The sequence below is a fragment of the Stylophora pistillata genome, chromosome 7, assembly GCF_964205215.1.
Source record: "Stylophora pistillata chromosome 7, jaStyPist1.2, whole genome shotgun sequence".
Classification (NCBI taxonomy): domain Eukaryota; kingdom Metazoa; phylum Cnidaria; class Anthozoa; order Scleractinia; family Pocilloporidae; genus Stylophora; species Stylophora pistillata.
The window spans coordinates 26,273,467-26,293,182 of record NC_142525.1 but is presented as its reverse complement, the minus strand read 5'-3'; the positions used below and the strand labels follow the sequence as shown (position 1 = coordinate 26,293,182).

Sequence of the window (19,716 nt, the reverse complement as noted above, 5' to 3'; positions counted from 1 at the left end):
GATGTAGTGTGTCTACAATAGATCTTAAATACTCATTAACACCTCTATTGAAACATATTACAAGTATAATCCACAACATTCAGAAATAATAAAAAAGATTAAAAAAAAGAACAACGGTCCAGCATTTTACCAAGATTTATCTTTTCCGTTCTTAAATGGGACACGATTAGTTTATCTTACTTTTATGACGTTAATCCAAGCGTGAGTGCTTTGCTCTTTGGTCAAGTGTTTTTAAGGCGTTATCAAAATGTAACCAAACATCCGTCGTCCATCAATGCATTTAATACTAGTGACACCACTGGTGACTGGATTTCAAAACTCTCTGACACGAAAAACAATTATTTTAGCGCTAAGAGCCCTGGACAGAAACTTAAGACGCACTTTATAAACGCCGTCAATTCTTCTGAGAAGTCCATTTGGTTCCAACGTAAATTAAACACGGTTATTCAAGGTTCAGAAACAGATTGTGAAGGTAAGTGCTGAACGGTCGTAATATATACACGTCGCTTTAACTACGATTTCAAAGTCTTAACGTCTTGATTTTTGAAACAAGCCCCGATTAGTAAAATTGTTTCTAAGCCACGTGCTATTAATGTCAAGAACATGTAAATCAGCAAAAGTCCCCTTTAAAGGTAAGGAATGAAAGATATGAAAGAGAGATGTATAAATAAGATGAAATAAAAAAAAAGTTAGAATTGTGTCATTATAGAAATTGGTATCTTTTTTCCACTATGAAATTTAATATTTGCAAGAAAATTCAAAACTGTGATGCACAAAATTGATGGAAACAAAAATTTCGAATCTTATATCTTTTTTATTCTATAAAAGGAGCTTCACTATTGTTCTTTTTGTGTTTCGTGAGTAACACATTGGTAGGTCATTTACATGCACTACTTGGAGCTTGAGTGCTATGAGTTTTGATAATATCCCGCGAACTTGTCAAATGAAGAATTTCTTTACCTTTTGGGGAGGTAACATTTGAAATTAAGAGGCCTGTGGAGATAAACATGACAAAGTAAAACTTGCGCATATCTGAAACCACAGCTGTTGTACTGTGTACACAAAGAGAGAAAAACGGAAAATTTAGCTGAAGCTGATACACAGTGAAAAGATAATTTTACTCGGGCTAGTAAAATAGAATTTTCATCAAAGAAGATGTTAGCCACGCATTTAAAAGTATTTGCAAAATAGGGAGAGCTTTCTAAAAAATAAAAAGTTCTCGTTGCGAAAGAGTCCAAAGTTAACTTTTCGACAAAGGCAAATATTTTTTCAATTCTTTTTTGTTCAAACAACGATGGGGTTAATTAATGTTTCATCCAATCATATCTTACGGATGGCTTGTAAATACAAACTGACGAGTAAAGAAAGGATCGACAAAACTCAAGTTCGTTGGGCGGTCATTTCCGCCGAAAAAGGGGTACCTTCTGTGCTGACAACGTAATAAATTTCAGTCTTTTTACTGCGACAAAATATTGATAGAACTGAACTTGCTGAATGCTCATGTAACTAGGGGTAGTAGTCTCTTATGAAATCATCGGTTTAAAGTTTGTCGACCTTCGAAAGGATTTTTTTTGTCTTCCTACGTAGCAGAGCTACGGTGAGTAAATACCGTCAATTACGTCAAGGCGAAAAATAACCAATCATATTCCGCGAGCCACACTTATAACAATCGACTGATAAACTCCTAACTTGACTCTGATGAGGACATCCTCTCAGGATGTCGAAGCGTCGGTTACTTCTGCCGACAATATTCTCTTTCAGGGCTACTCTCATCCAGACGATCAGAAAACACGATCAACTCTTTACTCCATGGTTCAAACCGCTTACCGCAATTCCAAATTTGATTCTTGTAGTAACCCTTCTGGAGCTATTCCACTCGCTCAAAGCAGCAGATGCCCCAGTATTTTCATAACCTGACGGTTTTCTCGTCGTAGTTAATCGAGTTCTCTTACCAATAAAATAAACAATCAATTGACAGTAATAGAAAATGAAAGTGGCGCTCTTTATTAAAGATAATAACAAGTATCACTTACTTAACCGTTTTCCCTATAAACTAGTTTCTTTCAAAAATTTCGATTTTTCGCGCGTTTTATTCAGTATAGAAGACTACATAGATGACCATTAGATACCCTTCTTTTACAAGCTAAATGCTAAAGTAGTTCTTCCTTTTGTTGCATATCATGATACCTGTAAACTACGTTTCATAACTTTGTAACACATGGGCAAATAATTGTCGTTTACAGCAATAAACTTTCCCAGACTCAATTAAAATCAAATCAAATATCGTCGGGTCACTGCTAGATTGCAAATGAAACCTTTAAGTGAGCAGTGATTAGAATCCAAGACGATTTGAACTACGTTTTCAACAGCCAGTGAACAGTATTCAATTTGAAGAGCACTAAATAACCGCGAACTCTGATTTCCCCTCAAGGTGATCACCGCCTCAATGACATTCAGATGCATATACTGCGGGTGATCCCATCATGAATAATTGTAACACGAGTCAGTTGTAAGAGTTGGCTCCGCCTTTCATAAAAGTCTAAGTCAAGGTGAATATCATTTGACCATATAAACTCAAATCACGATTCATAAAGACGTAAAGAACGTGTGCGCAAAAGCCAGATTCTCGGATATGAATCACTACCTGATATTAATTGAACACAACGAATATATGAAATTCGTATATCTGAACTGCGGTTATAGAAACGTATTTGTGCACGATCATTTCAATTTCTTCTCTCTGCTGTCTCTGCTTCTTTTCCTTTCAAAGGATTCTTCTTCAGGCGCTTTCAGCTGTACTTTTCATTTTTCTGGGAAAATAACATCTAATAACATCTTGTACAGGTTAGTACAACCTTATCGGCCTTGTGATTTACCGACCACCCGCCTTGACGGGGTCTTTCTTTAACCGCTTTTAATTGTCCTTCGTAAGCCCGGATACATTCCCGGGTATCTTTATGATTAGCCCTTTGTCCGTCGAACTGTTTTGACAAGTAATTCTTATCTGTGGCATCTTTGGGACAGCATTCAACATTTTGGAGAGCAGAAAGGTAAATGAATAAAGCTGCGAAATACTTCGGTAATGGACATCCTACGTTCGGTTGTAAAATAATCTAGTTTAAAGTGTTCACTTCAGCGAAAGAAAAGCATTCAAAGGTGAAGAGGAAGTTAATTTTTTAATTTAAATGTTATTAATTTGAATTACTTAAATAGCTGTGTCTTTTTTTCTTTCAGCCTTTATTATATGATTGCAAATGGCTTGGAATTTACGAATAGAATTGTGCTGGTGTATACTCGTCAGTTGTATTGCTACGGGTACGTTAGAATCCTATGTAATAAATAGTATTTTTAAAATAGCAGATTTATTCCGTTTTTAATCAGTATGAAAAAACGCTGGTTAACTAAGGATATTATTATGGCACTAGATTAATAATCATGCAGCTCCATTTGGCGTGATGATTGTAAATTAAACCAAGGTGTGAGTTTAACGCTAAACTGTTTAAGCCGTACAAACCTCAGGATAAATCTGATTTTTAACTGGCCTTTGGATCGTTTACGTGGGCATCCCGCCGCTATCGATATATCAACCACCATTTCACTGTCTTTAAGAATAGCTTAAAAACCTAAATCCTACGTCCCATAGATAAATCGTGTTTGAAAACTGCATCGTTATAATCTGTTAAAATCGTAACTTAATAACTTAATCATAGGAAACCAACGATGAATTAAAATTTCCCGCAAAGGCTAAAAGTAATTAGGACAGGGTCCTCGTCACAGTTCTTTTTTGATCCCAGAAACAGTGGTTAACGAAATATAGCTTTTATTTCGTCTGCAGATGCGTTCAGCCTAAATCAACAGAATATAAACGAGGTAGGTTAAAGTTTTTCCCGAGTAAAATAGTTTCTTTCCAAAGAAACGTTGCAAACACAGACGCAGTTCAGTTTCAAAAATTCTTTGTTTCTGCATAAACAAACGTTAGAGATATATCGATCTAAAGTCTTTTCATAGCAACCGATTTGAAAACATTTGTATTCTTAAATCGACCCTCTCTTCATTTATATAAGAACAGAAGAGCTTTGATTACTATCGACCTTGATTTGGGAGCACCACTAGTACAAGCTTAAAAAGCCTTTTTTTGTTCACACATATCTGATAAGTTGAAAATGTTTCCAAGTTAACCACTTATCTCGTAAGTGGTAGGTATCTATCCTGGCTCTACGTAATCGATGCCTACATAATTTCAAAAGGAGTTCGATCGCGTTAGTAAAGGAGCGAAAGCAAGAAATTTATATCAGGGGGTGGTTGTTAAAATGTTGAGCGCAATTTACACACATTCGACGTTTCGAGCGTCACCCCTTCGAAGAATTTACCTCTTGCTCTGACGAAGGCTAGCGCTCGAATCATTTATTTAAGATAATCTTGACAGTAGCCAATTTAAATTTACTCATTACACCCATTTGATATCACAGAATAATCTTTCACCAATGCAGCACCGCTGTTTCTTTAAAAACTTACTCTCTTTTGCACAAATTTGCACTCCCACTGATTTTCTTCTCTTACAGCTCAAATGGAGGAATTAGTGTGGGAACGTCAGACTGACTGACCTGTACAAATAAACCTTTACCTATTTCTTGATATCTCAAATTTCTTTGATAGCTGTAAAAGATAACTGCAGTTTTTCTTTAAATTGCAGCCCTTGAAAATACATCATTATATGACAAGGAGGGAAATGCGAACATATTTTGGAGTTGACGCACATGAAAAAGGTATTGTTACAGTTATGGGATCATATGAAATGACATCATTCCCTATTTGGAAGGCAGCAGTGGTTAAATTGTGCAGTAATGTCTTTCACTGAGCCAAACTGCGTTAAACTAATTGAGACAAACCTTAGAGATCGTGACTTTCTTGAAAAAATTATTATAAAACCTTTGGTCAGATTCCTTTAAGGGAGAGATGAATCCTCTAAAATTTGCGTCACCACCTGTAACTTGGAAGCTTCGTAGCTCAGTTGGTAATATCGCCCAACGGATTCAAATCCCGTTGGTGCCTGAATTTTTCCAGCTTCTTTTCTGCATCTGCTGAAACTGCAATCCATCTGCAAGGATCCTTTCTTAGCTTGATACCTAAGATTCATATCAGACTCAAGAAGCATGCATTTTTGTGTTATCTCTAATGGAGATGACCCGCTGAGTAGTTAAGACGAGTGGTTTGTGTCAAAATAAACGAGGAGTAAATGTTTTGTACCACATGAGAGGTGTTATCTAATCATAACAGCCTAGGGGGTATATTGCAAATGATGCAATATGATCGGGTAACACCTCTCTAGTGGTACAAAATACTTACTCCTCATTGGTTTGGACACAAACCACTCGTTCTAACTACCGCCCTGTGATTCGTATTCATTTAGTACTTATTTCCAAGTCTTGATTCATCAATTAAACGCCAATCAATTTAAAAGTGAGAACTGAATCTTGTTGAGTGGAGTTGTCTAATCCTTTCACTTTTTCCATGATTGTACCAATAACTATGAAAAGAGAGGAAAACAGTGGTTGTTGGGCTGGAATTTTTCTGTAATTCTCGTTGCACTGTAAGATACTTGCCAGTAACGCTGAGTTCTTACCCGTTGTCAAGATAAACGTTTTTAGCACTCTTAGAATGCGCGACAATGACTCATATCATTGGATGTTAGAGAATGACAACAACTGTGTATTTAACCTCTTAATCTAAACATTCTTTAACGAAATGCAGTTCCCGAGTATGAAGTTACAAGTCCGTTCCAAGTGGATGAATCTGGTAACTTTCTCAGCAATAAGCTGCACGAGCATGCGCGTCGAAAGAGAGGCACCAATCATGACGAACCACACCTTTGGTACTATCAAGTGCAGGCATTCGGTATGTCACTTCATTTGAATCTCACTAAAAATAGCAATCTCTTGGTACCCGGCCTGGTGGTTGAAAAGATAAATAAAAATGGCAACAAAGAATACAGTGAGATTCCGCACACCGCCTTCTACGCTGGACATGTGACTTCAGATCCTAATTCAGTGGTTGCTATTAGCAACCATGATGGACTGGTGAGTAGCATTATAGGGCTGCGTTTTAAATTTGCTGTCGACGAAAATAAACGGTGAAGGATATTCAAGAACATATGTTTGGAATTCAAAAACATACAAATTTGAAAATATTTTGCAATGAGAGTAAGTTCCGGAGGGTAGAGGCTTTGTGTTCATTTCAGGAGGATTTTTGTACAAGAATGAGTTTTTTTTTTTTACTGACTTTTCACTTTATCTGTACCTGAATTAAGTGGGTAAGTTTGTAAAGAAACTGTCATGCTTCATCCGTGGGCAAATGACGAAAGGCTAACGCTCGAAACGTCAGCTTTAAAAGCTCTTTTCCATGGCCAATCTACATAATTAACTTGGTTTGAATTAGTTTGGCAGTTTACTCACTGATATTTTCTTATTATATTTTTGCTCATCTCATTTATTGAAGGTTCATTCACATCTTAATTCAATTTTAGTCTCACCTTTGCCCTCTGATTTTACCAATGGTTAAGTAAAGGATTAGTCTTATATTTGTCTTTTGCCTTGTATTTGTTTCCAGAAAGGAATCATCAAACATTTTGGAAGTTCTTTCTTTATGCAACCGTTACCTTCCCATCTCGCACGGTACCATGGGGTTTCCAGCGGATCTCAGCCGCATCTCATTTTCCGGCGATCTTTGGACAATGAAAAGAGCAGATGTGAAGTTATGGGTATGTGTAGCTGTTAGCCCGGAGCGGAGGGAAGGGGGGGTGCACTTGGGTATTACTTGATAGGCTCCATGCTAGTCACTATTGGTAATACAACTTTTTTCCCGCGAATGTTCTCATTTTAAATTCCTTCTCATCAGAATTTTCTTACCCCCAAAATCCCGAAAATAAGTGACTTCATTACAGTAACTCTATTGAAAACGCAACCCTATTATAGTCAATTCAGTCGTGATAATGTAACCCCAACCAGCGGCACAGTACATCTCCATTAACTTATTACAAGGAAGAACCCTTGATAGAGAATTGACTCACATATACGAGGGATTGATTGTAGCAAAAGGCTAAGGTGGAGTCTTCGGAAGAATCGTCGAACGATCATGATATAATAGAATTTATCAACCCTTCCGATCCCTTACGTATTGTTTTTGACACTTCACAGGGTCGTAGCCAGGATTTTTTAAAGGTGGGGTCACAGAGGCTACTCACTAGATTGTCATGTGGACCTCCACGCCGTGCATGTTTTACTTAATGTTACAGTTTTGGGATGAGCAGTGAGAGTATAGTGGGCAGGCCAGGATATTGTCATGACGTTTTCACCACCTGAATATTGTAGGTTGTTTGCTCAAAAGAAGTCCTACCAAGGGGGAGGTCACAGGCACCCCAGGACCCCCCCTGGCTACGCCCTTGCTTCATCACTAACAAATCATCACTTGCCATAAAACAGAAAGGAAAAACGTTAGAATTGTCGTAGTTGATTTTAATCTTACGCTGTTCAACTCTTTTTGCCCTCTCGAACAGAAACACGATCAAAAAGGAGTTCATCGTTGGAAAAGGAAACAAGCAGAAGCTTCTCGAGTTCTAGAAAATCAAGATCGGCCCCAGACAAACATCTAGAAGTTCTTCTGGTCGCTGATCACCTATATCTGAGTAAATTCTCCAGCGATAAAGAAGCCACGGATCTGCTTTTAACGCTGGCTAACATTGTAAGTAATATAATTCCACTAATTTATTCGTGTTTTTCTCGTTGCCATGTTCCCACCAATAACGTAGCTCCATTTTCTGCCTTTAAAAGCACACACAACCCACAATTCCTCTATTCGCTCCGACGAAGGGCTAACGCTCGAAACGTCAGCTTTTGTAATCGTTACGGTGGCCAATTTACCATTTCAACTTTGTTGATATATCCAAATTATAATATTGTAAGTTTCTTTATTTCGGCGTCTATTTACTTTTTCACTTTTTAATTCATTAATCACTCACTTATCTATTTGTTTTATTTATTTATTTATTTTTTACCTATTTCTTCTATTTATACAACGTTTATCTATTTGTTCCTTTAATAATTTTGCATGCTACCTCTATCTGTAAGACTAACTTTCTATAACACCATGATCAAGCTCATTTTTGAATACAGTAGTATTGTGTGGCGAGACAAAAGAAATACAGTTCAAATGGACACTCTTCACTTCAAAACAGAGCTGCGAAGATAATCTTTGGCAGAGACTTAAGAGATTCTGCTACACAAGCTTTGAAAGATCTCAACTGGTTAACTTTAGTCAAAAAGATAACTATCGACCGATGTATTTTTGTTTACAAATGCCTGAACAACCTCATTGAGTTTGATTTTGGTTTTAAATCATTTAAAAATAGACATGATTACAATACTAGAAACAAACAAAACCTTGCATTTGAATTATCTAAGACAAACTGGGGTTTTTCAAAACTGTCCTACACTGTGGAAAGGACTGGAACACCATGACTTGGAAACCAGAAACGCTGATACCCTCATTGCCTTTAAGAAATCAATTTTTAGGATTTTTTCTTGGCATTATATTTTTCTATTTCGCATATACCTTTCTTATATTTTACAATCTTTCATATATGATATTAGATACCCTCATTATTTATTTATATTTTTTTACATTTAGTTAGGACCTCCCTGAAAATCATGTTTGTATGAGTGGGGCATCCTCATTAAAGATCATCAACACTGACACATAACACGCTGTGTGTCATAGTGGGCGAAACAAGGATACCAACATTTTGTAACGCCAGCTTAGCGTCTGGAATCTGTTAGATCGTGGAGAAAGATACACGGCGAATACTTTTTTAGTTTCGTATACAAGATCTTGGCATCATCAATTTTTCTTTGCTGTTCTTAAAGTCTATACAAACTATGAATGAATTAATAGAAACAACGATTTCTCTCCTTTGGTTTGCTGAGAGGAATGGCTAATGGTTCAGTCTTAACTCAATGAATTCAACCCAGTTTTTTCAGTGTCACGTCTAAACATGTAGAGTGGAACTTTCATTCCAGGTTAATGCAATGTATCACGACAAAAGCATTGGGGATATCAAAGTCACCATCTCTGTTGTGCGGATAGTACTCCTTCATCGGGGCGTGAGTATCGTTGGCATAACAGCATGCACATGTCAGGAAATGACTAAACGTAGAATTTGCTAAAAAATACTGAGTAACGAGGGAAAGTACTAACTGTGTGTTCGGTTAGATCAGCCCTCCGAACCACCACTCTCGAGCGCTCTCCATCTATGTTAAAAACTTTCATAATTCTCTCCATTTGTAATTAACAATTATTCGCCGTAGGCGAGGTGAATATCGTCGAATAATCCCCGAGACGAAGTCGAGGGGATTATTCGACAATATTCACCGAACCTGAGGCGAATAATTGTTTTAGTCTAATTTGAGAGCTGAACAACAGAGAAATTTCTAAAATCATAACATTTTAGTGACATTCATTAACATTTTATTTCAACATTTTATAGAAATCGCGTGGAGCGGTTAATATAGCGTCATATAAGGAACCGCTCGACCAATCAGATTGCTGGAAACTCTTTGCTCAGCTCTGAAATTATGCTAATAGCTGAATAATCGGTCGGGTCAGTTTTAAGGAGAAATTGTCCGTTGTGAGGATTGGTTTTCAGAACATTTCAGAAAAGCTAGTCTTCATCTACGAGCCCATGAATTCATGGAAGACATTTTTTTTTCAACCAAGTGGATGAAACATGAAGCGATGGAGCTACCAAAATGTTCCGAAAAACCTGTTTCGCACCGACGCATGTGCAGCTTAAGCTAAGCGCATTTCTTGCATTAGTGACCGTGCGACCTTGTACAACACCAAGTGTTCTTTGTACTTTGTACTTGTATTCATTTCCTTAGGAGTGCACCAGGCTGAACAAAAACGTTTTCTGTTTATTATATAGCTAAGCTACACTAGTATGGAAACTTCACGACAAAGGCTGACTGCGATGGAAGTTTGGATTGGCGGTAATATGCCAGAGTCCGACGTCGATCGAAAACATGGTGACCAAGTTTTGCTTGTCACTGGGTGTGTATATTTGCGTTCCGTCATCTTGCTCGTACGCTGTTTAATTAGTTCATTATATTTATTCTTTTGGTTTTTATTCACTTTCCTTTTTTATATCTTCTAGCCAAGGACATGGAGGTAAGGCTGCTATCTAAAGTTGAAAGTGAGGGAAGTTATCCTTCTTTTCCTTCTCTAATTTCTTTATATTTATATATATATATACATATTTTATTTTTTTGGTGAAATCATGGTCCATAGTACAAATGTGCTATGGACCATTTCTGAAAAATTCCTTATTAATTTCCTTCTTCTTCTTTTTGTCCCGAACAAAAGAAAATACCACATTTTCACTTCATTATTATTATTATTTTTTATTACCTCAGCCATGCGCGTAGGCGGTTGGTAGATCACATGTACATGAGAACATTGCCTACTCATTTTCTCTTGAAGTGCATTTCCCAGTTTTTTCACTTCTGCTTGTTTAACAATCCCAGAACTCGGTGTTTTTTTCTGAGAACCACTTTTGTGAGATTTTTATCCTAACCAATATACGCCAGATCAAATTAGCAAGATTCCTATTGCATTTAACTGTATACCATCTTGTAATTAAAGTGTTCTGTCCGCCTCAGGCATGGCTCAAAGCGGATCAACGTGCGTAAAGCATAGATATGGAGCAAGTGTAAGCAATGGTGACCTGGGACTAGCGACTGCATTAATCATGGCTCACGAAAGTGCACACGCGTACGTATACGTAAGCTTAGACCATAGTTTGATAAGAAGTATCACATCTATGAGAATCTATGTGTATGCATGGGAATCAATTGACCAGAAAGTTTTAGAGTAGTCTTCAAATGAATTTATTGTAGTCAAAAGCTTGATATAGATCTTATTGCACATGCGCGGAAAAAGACTTTAGGACACCGGTCCTCATTTATCGCCGCGGGGGCGAAAGGGGGGGGAGGAATTTTTCTCGTATCATAATAAACTTTACCTGATCCTCCGATAAGGGTCTCCAATATGCTTATGTTCCCTCTTTATTGGCGGTTAAATGGCAGTTAATTTCCTATAGCTCCCTCCTCCCTTATACTCTGTTGGCGACGACGACTGAACTCCCCCCCCCCTCCGTTTTCCGTGAAAGCCAGACCTTTCCCCAGGTGAAAAAGATTGGCTAGTCCTGGAGGTGGTTTCTCTAATGGAAAACTTGATAAAAATCTAAGTGAGACCTTACTTTAAAACTATGATTCCCTCTGCGAAGTTCCTTTTTCCTCTCAGTTAACTTCAGCTGATTGACCCGCAGATAGCAAATGTTATGCAAACATTGAGCTTTGAATGATCGGCCCGGGCTATGATGTCGTAAGCAAACAAAATTCCGGTGATAATGCTCACCTGGGTCTTAGCAGTACGTACTGATGCATTCAGAAACGGGATGAAAGACATGTTCTGGGTGTCTACGCTAACTTTTTACAACAGTAGACTTGAGATGTGAGAGGTAAAGCTGATAGCAATTTTCTAGATTAAAATGACGTCTATTCGGGCTGACAAATCTTGCTTTAGTTTTAAACGACACTTTTCATTGCTTCACTGTTCCTTCAGCCTTGGTGTTGGTCATGACGGTAAGGAAGAAGATTGTCCGGACGACACGTTCATCATGTCCACCACCACAGCAAAGGGGAAAGATGCCTTCAGGTGGTCTCCCTGCAGTAGGGCTACATTGCAGTCGTTCCTAAGGTAACTGTTATCATGATAAAATCCAAGGATGGGGAAAAGAAAAAAGAAGGGGCTTCCAGATGAGGGTTCGGGGAAGTTGTCTAGAAAAAATTCATGTTTTCTAGATAGTGGAGTTGGGGCAATCACAGAGAGAGTAGGGGGCCGAAATGTGAGTATCTGTTCTTCTTGATTATCGTCCAGATTTACCTAATACCGTGTAAAGGATCCATATCTTTGGTTGAAAAATTATGATTTTCAAAACTTTTATTTGTGCAGGTTCTCAAGTATAGACATGCTTTGTACTTCAACGCCGACCGACTCAGAAGAGTAAAACTACTCCTGTATAGTAAAAAGGGAGGAAGTGGATTTCCTTAGACAGGGGGAAGCTTAAAAGACATCTGGGGGCCGTATCTCGAAAGTCCCGGCAACTTAACGGGCCCGTTAAGCTGTTCTGTTTTCATTCAAGATGGGGATTTCAAAAGTTTTGAGAATGATACAATAAAACTATCAGCTAAAGAAACGAAAAGGACTGGTTTATGTGCCAGAACCCGATTTCCTATCTTTAAAATTTGGATTTTAAAACATGACTTCGGGCTTGTTAAGTTACCGGGACTTTCGAGAAACGGGCCCCTGAAGTTTTGGACAGATGCGCTTACTAGAGAGGAGCATTTTAGAGCTTTAATTATAAGTAAGAGAAGTACGCCCACAGGATTGGCACAACAGATCAAACTAAACAAAAGGATTTTGACTTGCAACCCTCCAAAAATGTCCATTTAGTCATGTTTCAGAAAAAACTTGACTTTATAAATGCTGAATTTTTTTTCAAGGGTTTTTTCGCAGTTGGGAAGGGTTTTTCATACCTACATATTTTTTTCCATGCTTGCCTTCCTTCTAGTGGTTCATCTTCGTCTTGTCTGGACGACCACCCTGAAAAACCTGTTTTGGGATCAAGAGCCAATCATAATAAATTACCTGGTCAAGTGTACGACGGCGATGCACAATGCGCACTTCAGTTTGGTGCCAGCTATAAATTGTGTCCAAAGATGAGGGTATGAAGATGTTCATAAACCATAGGGAGCAGTCACTGTGTATCACCTGGGGTGGTCGGAGAATTTTTATTTTGTCACGATAAAATCGACCTGATTCTCCATTAATGCTCTGTATTAATTTGATGATCACCCCACCCCCCCCCCCCAGTTGGAGGTTTATTGACAGTTTTCTATAGTACTCCTTTTAAAGTCTCTGGCTGACTATGATTCCCCCCGTTCCCCCAGAAATGTATGTCATTGCTTAAAAAAAATCCTCTGACCTTCTCACCCAATTTGCGGTTTCTTGGCAGTCAGTTTTCCATAGTGTTCCCCTTAATAATCTTTTGGTGATGCTGATCCCCCTCCGTCCCCCCTGAAAAGCATGTGACTCTCCAAAATCCTCCGAACCCACCCCTAGGTGATATATAATGACTGGTTTCTAAGATTTTCAAAAACCTATAAGCCCCTATTCAACAAACGGAGTAGATGAAATTCTTCTTACATGTGTGCTGTGAACATTATTCAAATTAAACATTACTTGTGAAAATTTGATAAAAGTCTGGGCATTATTCTTTGATGATCGCATACTCGATTCTCCTGACCGACTGATATTCTTTGATTTTTTCCACCTTTTGGGTTAGTAAAGTAAAATTTTAGAGCGATTTCTACGGAGTGTCCTCAACCAAAACCTAAAAACACCAAAAACCAGCGCAGGAATTAATATTCAGGGACCAATGGAGATTCAAACGTAAAACATGTAAAATACCTCTAACGTGGGAACCAGCAGGCGACCAAGGGCTATCGGATTTGTTTTTATATCTGATTGGTTGACAGGACGTTGCGAGTCTCTTTGACTAATCACGGAGTGATTCGAGAAAAAACCAACGTATTTAAAAAAGTATCTTTACCCCCGGTTGGAAATTCCCGTAATGCAAATCCAAGCGAAAAACTGATGAGATTTCAGTTTTGAGAGGAAGCTACATAGCATTAGTTTTACTCTATATGCTAAAAGGAAGGGATGCTTTCCCCATTTTAACTTAGAAATAAAAATGTAACAATCATTATTTCGTTTTCTCCAGTCGAATTGCATCTCATTGTATTGTACAAAGGACGGCGGTACCTCTTGTGTAAGTAGTGTTGTGCAACAGGCAGATGGTTCAAAATGCGGTGATAGACAGGTAAGCAATACCATAAAGTCGCATTTGTGCTAGAATAATTTTTATGACGAAATTTCCCCTCTCAAATTTTCCTCTAACTTTATTCTCCCTTTTTTGGGGTGTACCTTCATTTTGGACTAATCGATATGTCCTTTGATCACAAGTGGTGTATTAAAGGAGAATGTGTTGATGACGGATCGCCGATGACTGACGGAGGGTGGAGTCAGTGGTCAGGCTATGGACAATGTTCATATTCCTGTGGGGGTGGTGTACAGTACAGAACACGAACTTGCACTAACCCCCCGTGAGTATATTTTCTTTTCCGTTTTTCTACTGAAACCTCTTCTCCATAGCAATTTGTGAGCACAGCATTTGATTGAAATACACTCATTTGAAGTTGAGTGTCTCTCCAGCCGGAAATAGATGATGGCCTTTCCGATCTGTTCCTGTTTGTTCACTGTTTGTTCATGAGCAATCAACCACAATTCATTTTGAGTCCTCACAATAGGATTGAAAAATTACACTACAGTGTAGTTACCGTTTCCGCACAATTGGTTAGTTGGGGGCCAATCAGTGTTCATCACCTCAGGGGGGAAGATTTGTAAGGGGGGGACGTCGGTCTCTGTATTTCTATGTCTGACTGTTGTCTGTCCGTCTGTCCGTTTGTAGGTTTTCTTGTTTCACTCACTTTTGTCTCTGTCTTTTTCTATCATGATAATTTTTCTGATTATTTTCAGGAAACTTTCTATTACACCCCCTACTTATTTTTCTGACTCTTTTTATAGACCACAAAATGGAGGCATGGATTGCAAAGGGGAGAATGTAGGACATTGGAGAATATGCAATCCAGAGGTAATTGTTTTAATGACAATAACAATGAACAAGAATTGATTTTGAGAAGCATTTAACAATAAAAAATTGCGATAAAACATTCCTTAAAATCATTTTAAGATTAAAACAATTCCTAAAAGACGACGACGTTTCGACGTTGGCTAAACGTCATTATCAAGTCAAAATATGTTTGTGAGTTCCAGTCTATAAATACTTAAAAAAAACAATGGCTGATTAAAAGCTGTAACGTGAGAAAAAGATGATTAAATTTATTAAACAAAAAGTTTTGCACGTATGGAGTCCGTCTAATTTCAATATCCAGACGGACTCCAGTACATGAAAACTATATTCTGACTGTAAGATCTTTTATGACAGGCTTGTCCAGAGGGAACACCAACCCACCGAGAGGCACAGTGCACCTCTAAATGGTCAAGATCAGCTCCATATGAGTTATCTGGTAAGTATAAAGTATTTAAACATTCAAAGTACGAACGTACGAAGTTCCTTCTAAGCGACAAAACTGAATGGTTTATACAATTCTCTGGAAATGGTAATCATGAAATAAAAGCTTCCCCTGTCCCTTCTGTCTATTTTTTTTGCATGCACATACGTTGTTTGGTTCTGTCATGCAGCGCTTTCACTAAAGAGCGTGAGTTGCGCAACACGACTTAGGGCTGCGAAAAGGACTGGGAATGAGGAAGTGATATTTTCCTGTTTTTTTCACTTGGTCGAAGATTGTAATGGAGTTTCTCAGTTGGTAATCGTGGTCTGGTATTGTCCCTAATACATTTATCGATACTGTACAAATCACTACAAGTTTTTCCTTTGTCTTCCCACGGCAGGAAGACATCCCTGTGTGTTGCTCTGTAAGTATGGCTCCAAAGTCCAGCCATTTGGAAACGTAAAAGATGGAACACGATGTAGCCTGGACAGTAAAATTAAAGATGTTTGTATCGAAGGCAAATGCAAGGTTTGTCAGCAATTGCAAAAAGTATGAAAATCATTCATTTCATTAATTTGGCCTTAGATTTCAGAACGACAAGTTCTCAAGACATTCAAAACAAACAAAACCATACAACATAACAATGAAATCAATCTTACCATATATAATTTATATAAAATCAATTAAGTAATCAACACCTATGATAGATCTATTAATAACAAGTAGAAGTACCTACCTGGGTCAATTTTTTTCTTTTTATTGTAGTCCGTTGGCTGTGACAATATCCTGGAATCTGGTGTGAAGTACGATCGCTGTAAAGTTTGTAACGGAGACGGTACAACCTGCAAAAAGGTCTTCGGCAAAGTACTAACGCCTTGTAAAGGTTTGTTGGAAAACGACTGACCGCTTGAATACTTATTCCCTGATTATTGAAATATGTATCCTTATCATCACTTTATGCGATTTGATTGGTTCTCACTTGTGTTCTATTGGTGGCTAGGTACGAAGATTACGACCTCAGTGATAAACACATCATCACATAGCAACCTGAAATGATAAATACAGCTTTAGAATGCCTTTCGTTATTGTTTCTGCTTTTGTTCTATCTTTTAATCCTGCATGGCAGTTATAACTCGGAGCAACAGCCGTGAGCACTAAACTCACCTGAAAACGATCTTGACTCACTAAACTCGCGAAGAAGGTTAAATTAATCATACGCATGGATAGTGGAAGCTAAAGAAATAAAATCAATCCACTTTCTAACATTCATCTGGCGGACTCAACGAACAAATTTTTCAACTGAAAAGTTTATTTCCTCCACAAACAGCAGCGTGAGTTCTGAAACGCCATATTTGATAATTAATCAGTATTCTTATGATGCCGTCCCAACCCCACAAGATTCTCACCTATTCGAAAATTTGCCAGCCAGCTCTAACAAGGCTAGGGAGTGGCTATTTTAAGGATCGGGTCCGTTGTGCTCTCCTGATTACTCCGCCTATCCTTATATTAGTAGTCCAAAAAGCCTAACAAAATTTCTGGATTTCAATGGATTAGGAAGTTGCACAGTTTTGGACGTTCCTATCGGCGCAACAAATATAACGGTCAATGAAGAAGTGGAAGACTGGAATTTTCTGGGTAAGGGTTTTTTCAGTTCGATTGATAAAGTTTTAACTTTCGAGTGGAATCATTTAGACATATAAGTGTAGACTCATATGTACACACACAGACCCTGGAGAGGGAAAACTGAAGTGGGTGACAACTGCAATAAGCGGTAGTTTTAGTTACAGTTTAGGTGGTGGGAATGGTCAGATATTCAGAGTAGTATGGTTGGTAGTACTGCAAGGATTCATGGTATGGAAAGCGAAAAGTCACGGCAGCTATGTGAGTCACTCCTGTGAACAGTTTTGTTTTTTCCTTTTTTTCTTTTCACTTTTCCATTTACGACGTAAGGTGTAAAAGATGGATCTGGAAAAGACGTATACCCGGTGATGTATACATGGAGTACATCTAAACACGCTGCGGGGACTATTGTGTATTATTATCACGAAAAGAACCAGGACGCTGATAGAGTCTTCATTCCTGGACCAACCAATGGACATCTTGAAGTCTACGTAAGATTCCTTTCCTCTAAAAGGTTTTATCTATATATTTCAATGAAACTCTCACGATGAGTTAACCGTCACGATGCCTCAGTGTGTATTGAGTTTGACTGATGAGTGGATCAACTTTTGTTGGTCTACGAAACAGGCTGTATTAAAATCCATATGTGCGTAACTTGACTAGTCCATTTGCTACTACATATATATACATACATATATATATATATGTACATATATAACTGCAGACAGTACCGTTTCGGCCTTCTGGGCCTCATCAGTGCAGCGCTGATGCTAGGATGGGGGAGAACCGATATGGTTACCCCGAACGATCCCACATTTGTGGTATCGTCTAAGCCATGCCAGAGTGCTCAAACTAGGAAAGCCTAGTGAGCTATACCCAATGCTAGCGGCAATGACTCACCCCACAGTGCTCAATTTGGACATGAAAGCAGAGCTTTGTATGCCAAAGAGCTATATCACATGATATATATATAATGTGTGGTAGGCGGAAAAAAACAACTTTTTTCCCGCCCACCACACATTATACCCGCTCTACTATTTGTATCGAGCACTGTTTCATGGACACCAAGTTTAATCCCTCTATATATATAGAAAGTTTACAAAATTGCGAGGATGGACAACTTCTGACGTAAAAAATATAAAAAATGTTAATAAAAAACGTTTCAGTCAGAGACCTTCTTCAGTTATTTAAACTTTTGATATAAAAAAAGAGCATTAAATAGGATGGAAGTGCTAGTGATTACGTAATTACAGATAACGACTAATGAACTGGTGCTAATAAACAAAAAACCTAATTACAAAGAAACCAATGGACAAAATACAAGAAACAAACCCTAAAAATTAAGAGGTAAGAATACTAAATATGTTAAAATGAGTGGCGTAATCAATTGCAAAAAAGCAATGCGGCGAGCATTAAAAAAGGGAAGGCCCACTTTTTACTAGAACTGTAAACCGTAACCAAATTCCAAAACAAGGCCTTTGGAGCCCGAAAGGGCAAATTAGCAACAAAATCCCTGGAGGGGCCCTTAAATGATACTAATCATAATAAGATCCCTTGGCAGGGCCGCTGAGTCCAATCCACACCTAAAGGGCCGACAAAATCCAAGAAAAGGGCCTTTGAGCGATCAATTAGTAGCGCCTAATATAAGATGGAATTAACGACTCCCTATATACTCCCTATATATATATATATAGATATATAAATGTAAAAATGTAAAAAACCTTATCCTTGAATCGGAGAGTGCTCTACAATCATATGGAGCTTTGTAAACGATTGTTTAGGAAAATAAGAATTTAAACTTGGTACTACAGATCTGTTTCGAAAGGGTTAAAAGTCCTCTCTCGTCAGGTGGATAAGACACTAGTTGACTAACGATCCTTTTAAGTAGGTGGTTTGAGCAGCCTTATCAAATATTTAGTTGAGTGCCGGCACGCACTCGCCAGTTCGTTCCTTTTGTTTAGGGTGTCCGCCCCTGTTCTGCATATGATAAAGAATTTTTCAGCTATGCAAAGATTGCATCTCTTTGTGGTATTTGAGTACGGCCTGGCGCGAGCTATTATTTTCCAGGTCACGGAAAACTCCGTTTCAGCATCCTTTAGGGACCAGATCTATTTGCTCAACTCTGTTGGATGCTCAACTCTAAAGGATGCTGAAACGGAGTTTTCCGTGACCTGGAAAATAATAGCTCGCGCCAGGCCGTACTCAAATACCACAAAGAGATGCAATCTTTGCTTAGCTGAAAAATTCTTTATCATATGCAGAACAGGGGCGGGCACCCTAAACAAAAGGAACGAACTGGCGAGTGCGTGCCGGCACTCAACTAAATATTTGATAAGGCTGCTCAAACCACCTACTTAAGAGGTCGTGACTGTAAATATCGAGAATTGCTGGCCAGGCTAAAAATATCGAAAATTCTGATAATTTGCCTGGAAAACCCCTTTAGGGAGATATATTAAAAAAAATATATTTCAAAGTTTGAAAAATAAAATGTGTCCGAGGAAATGGGGAAAAACGAAAATTCGGGTTTTTACCTAATTAATTATGCAAAAAATACAGTAAAATTGAGCAACTTTAGCGTGCTAGTACTAAAGGAGGATGTTTCGTAAGAAATCGGGGGTGTTTTTACTTCAAAGTATAATTAATGTAAATTTTATATGTGGCATTTTAAGGAGCTTTGGTTTAATTTTAAAATTCACATGATTTTTTAACTAAGTGCTGTCAAATGCTTGTTGCAAAAAGCGAAAAATCGACCAGCTTCAAACCTTCAAAACGTGTCTTGGTATGTGTGGCATCATGTCAAACTACGTGCTGGCACAAAGTTTGGTCCTTATACTAAAATAAAATGTAATAA

General features: G+C 38.1%; 1 protein-coding gene across 2 annotated transcripts in view; it reads left to right on the top strand.

Annotated features, from left to right (window-relative positions):
- The first annotated feature begins 309 nt into the window (after positions 1-309).
- Positions 310-19,716, top strand: part of LOC111336034 (A disintegrin and metalloproteinase with thrombospondin motifs 6) — a 27,403-nt gene continuing 7,996 nt past the window's right edge. Inside the window, exons 1-21 of one of the 2 annotated variants that reach the window (XM_088729188.1) lie at positions 310-472; positions 3,235-3,315; positions 3,836-3,870; positions 4,694-4,766; positions 5,752-6,077; positions 6,607-6,757; positions 7,553-7,737; positions 9,072-9,155; positions 9,977-10,101; positions 10,205-10,218; positions 10,710-10,821; positions 11,674-11,808; positions 12,683-12,836; positions 13,895-13,993; positions 14,137-14,276; positions 14,758-14,824; positions 15,179-15,260; positions 15,646-15,773; positions 16,011-16,128; positions 16,800-16,880; positions 17,196-17,356. In XM_088729188.1, the coding sequence (XP_088585314.1) occupies positions 3,255-3,315; positions 3,836-3,870; positions 4,694-4,766; positions 5,752-6,077; positions 6,607-6,757; positions 7,553-7,737; positions 9,072-9,155; positions 9,977-10,101; positions 10,205-10,218; positions 10,710-10,821; positions 11,674-11,808; positions 12,683-12,836; positions 13,895-13,993; positions 14,137-14,276; positions 14,758-14,824; positions 15,179-15,260; positions 15,646-15,773; positions 16,011-16,128; positions 16,800-16,880; positions 17,196-17,356 (2,331 nt within the window). In that variant the 5' untranslated portion in view covers positions 310-472; positions 3,235-3,254. Of the gene's footprint in view, positions 473-3,051; positions 3,157-3,234; positions 3,316-3,835; positions 3,871-4,693; positions 4,767-5,751; positions 6,078-6,606; positions 6,758-7,552; positions 7,738-9,071; positions 9,156-9,976; positions 10,102-10,204; positions 10,219-10,709; positions 10,822-11,673; positions 11,809-12,682; positions 12,837-13,894; positions 13,994-14,136; positions 14,277-14,757; positions 14,825-15,178; positions 15,261-15,645; positions 15,774-16,010; positions 16,129-16,799; positions 16,881-17,195; positions 17,357-19,716 lie in introns of those variants that run through there. The other variant, XM_088729189.1, reaches the window with a different exon arrangement.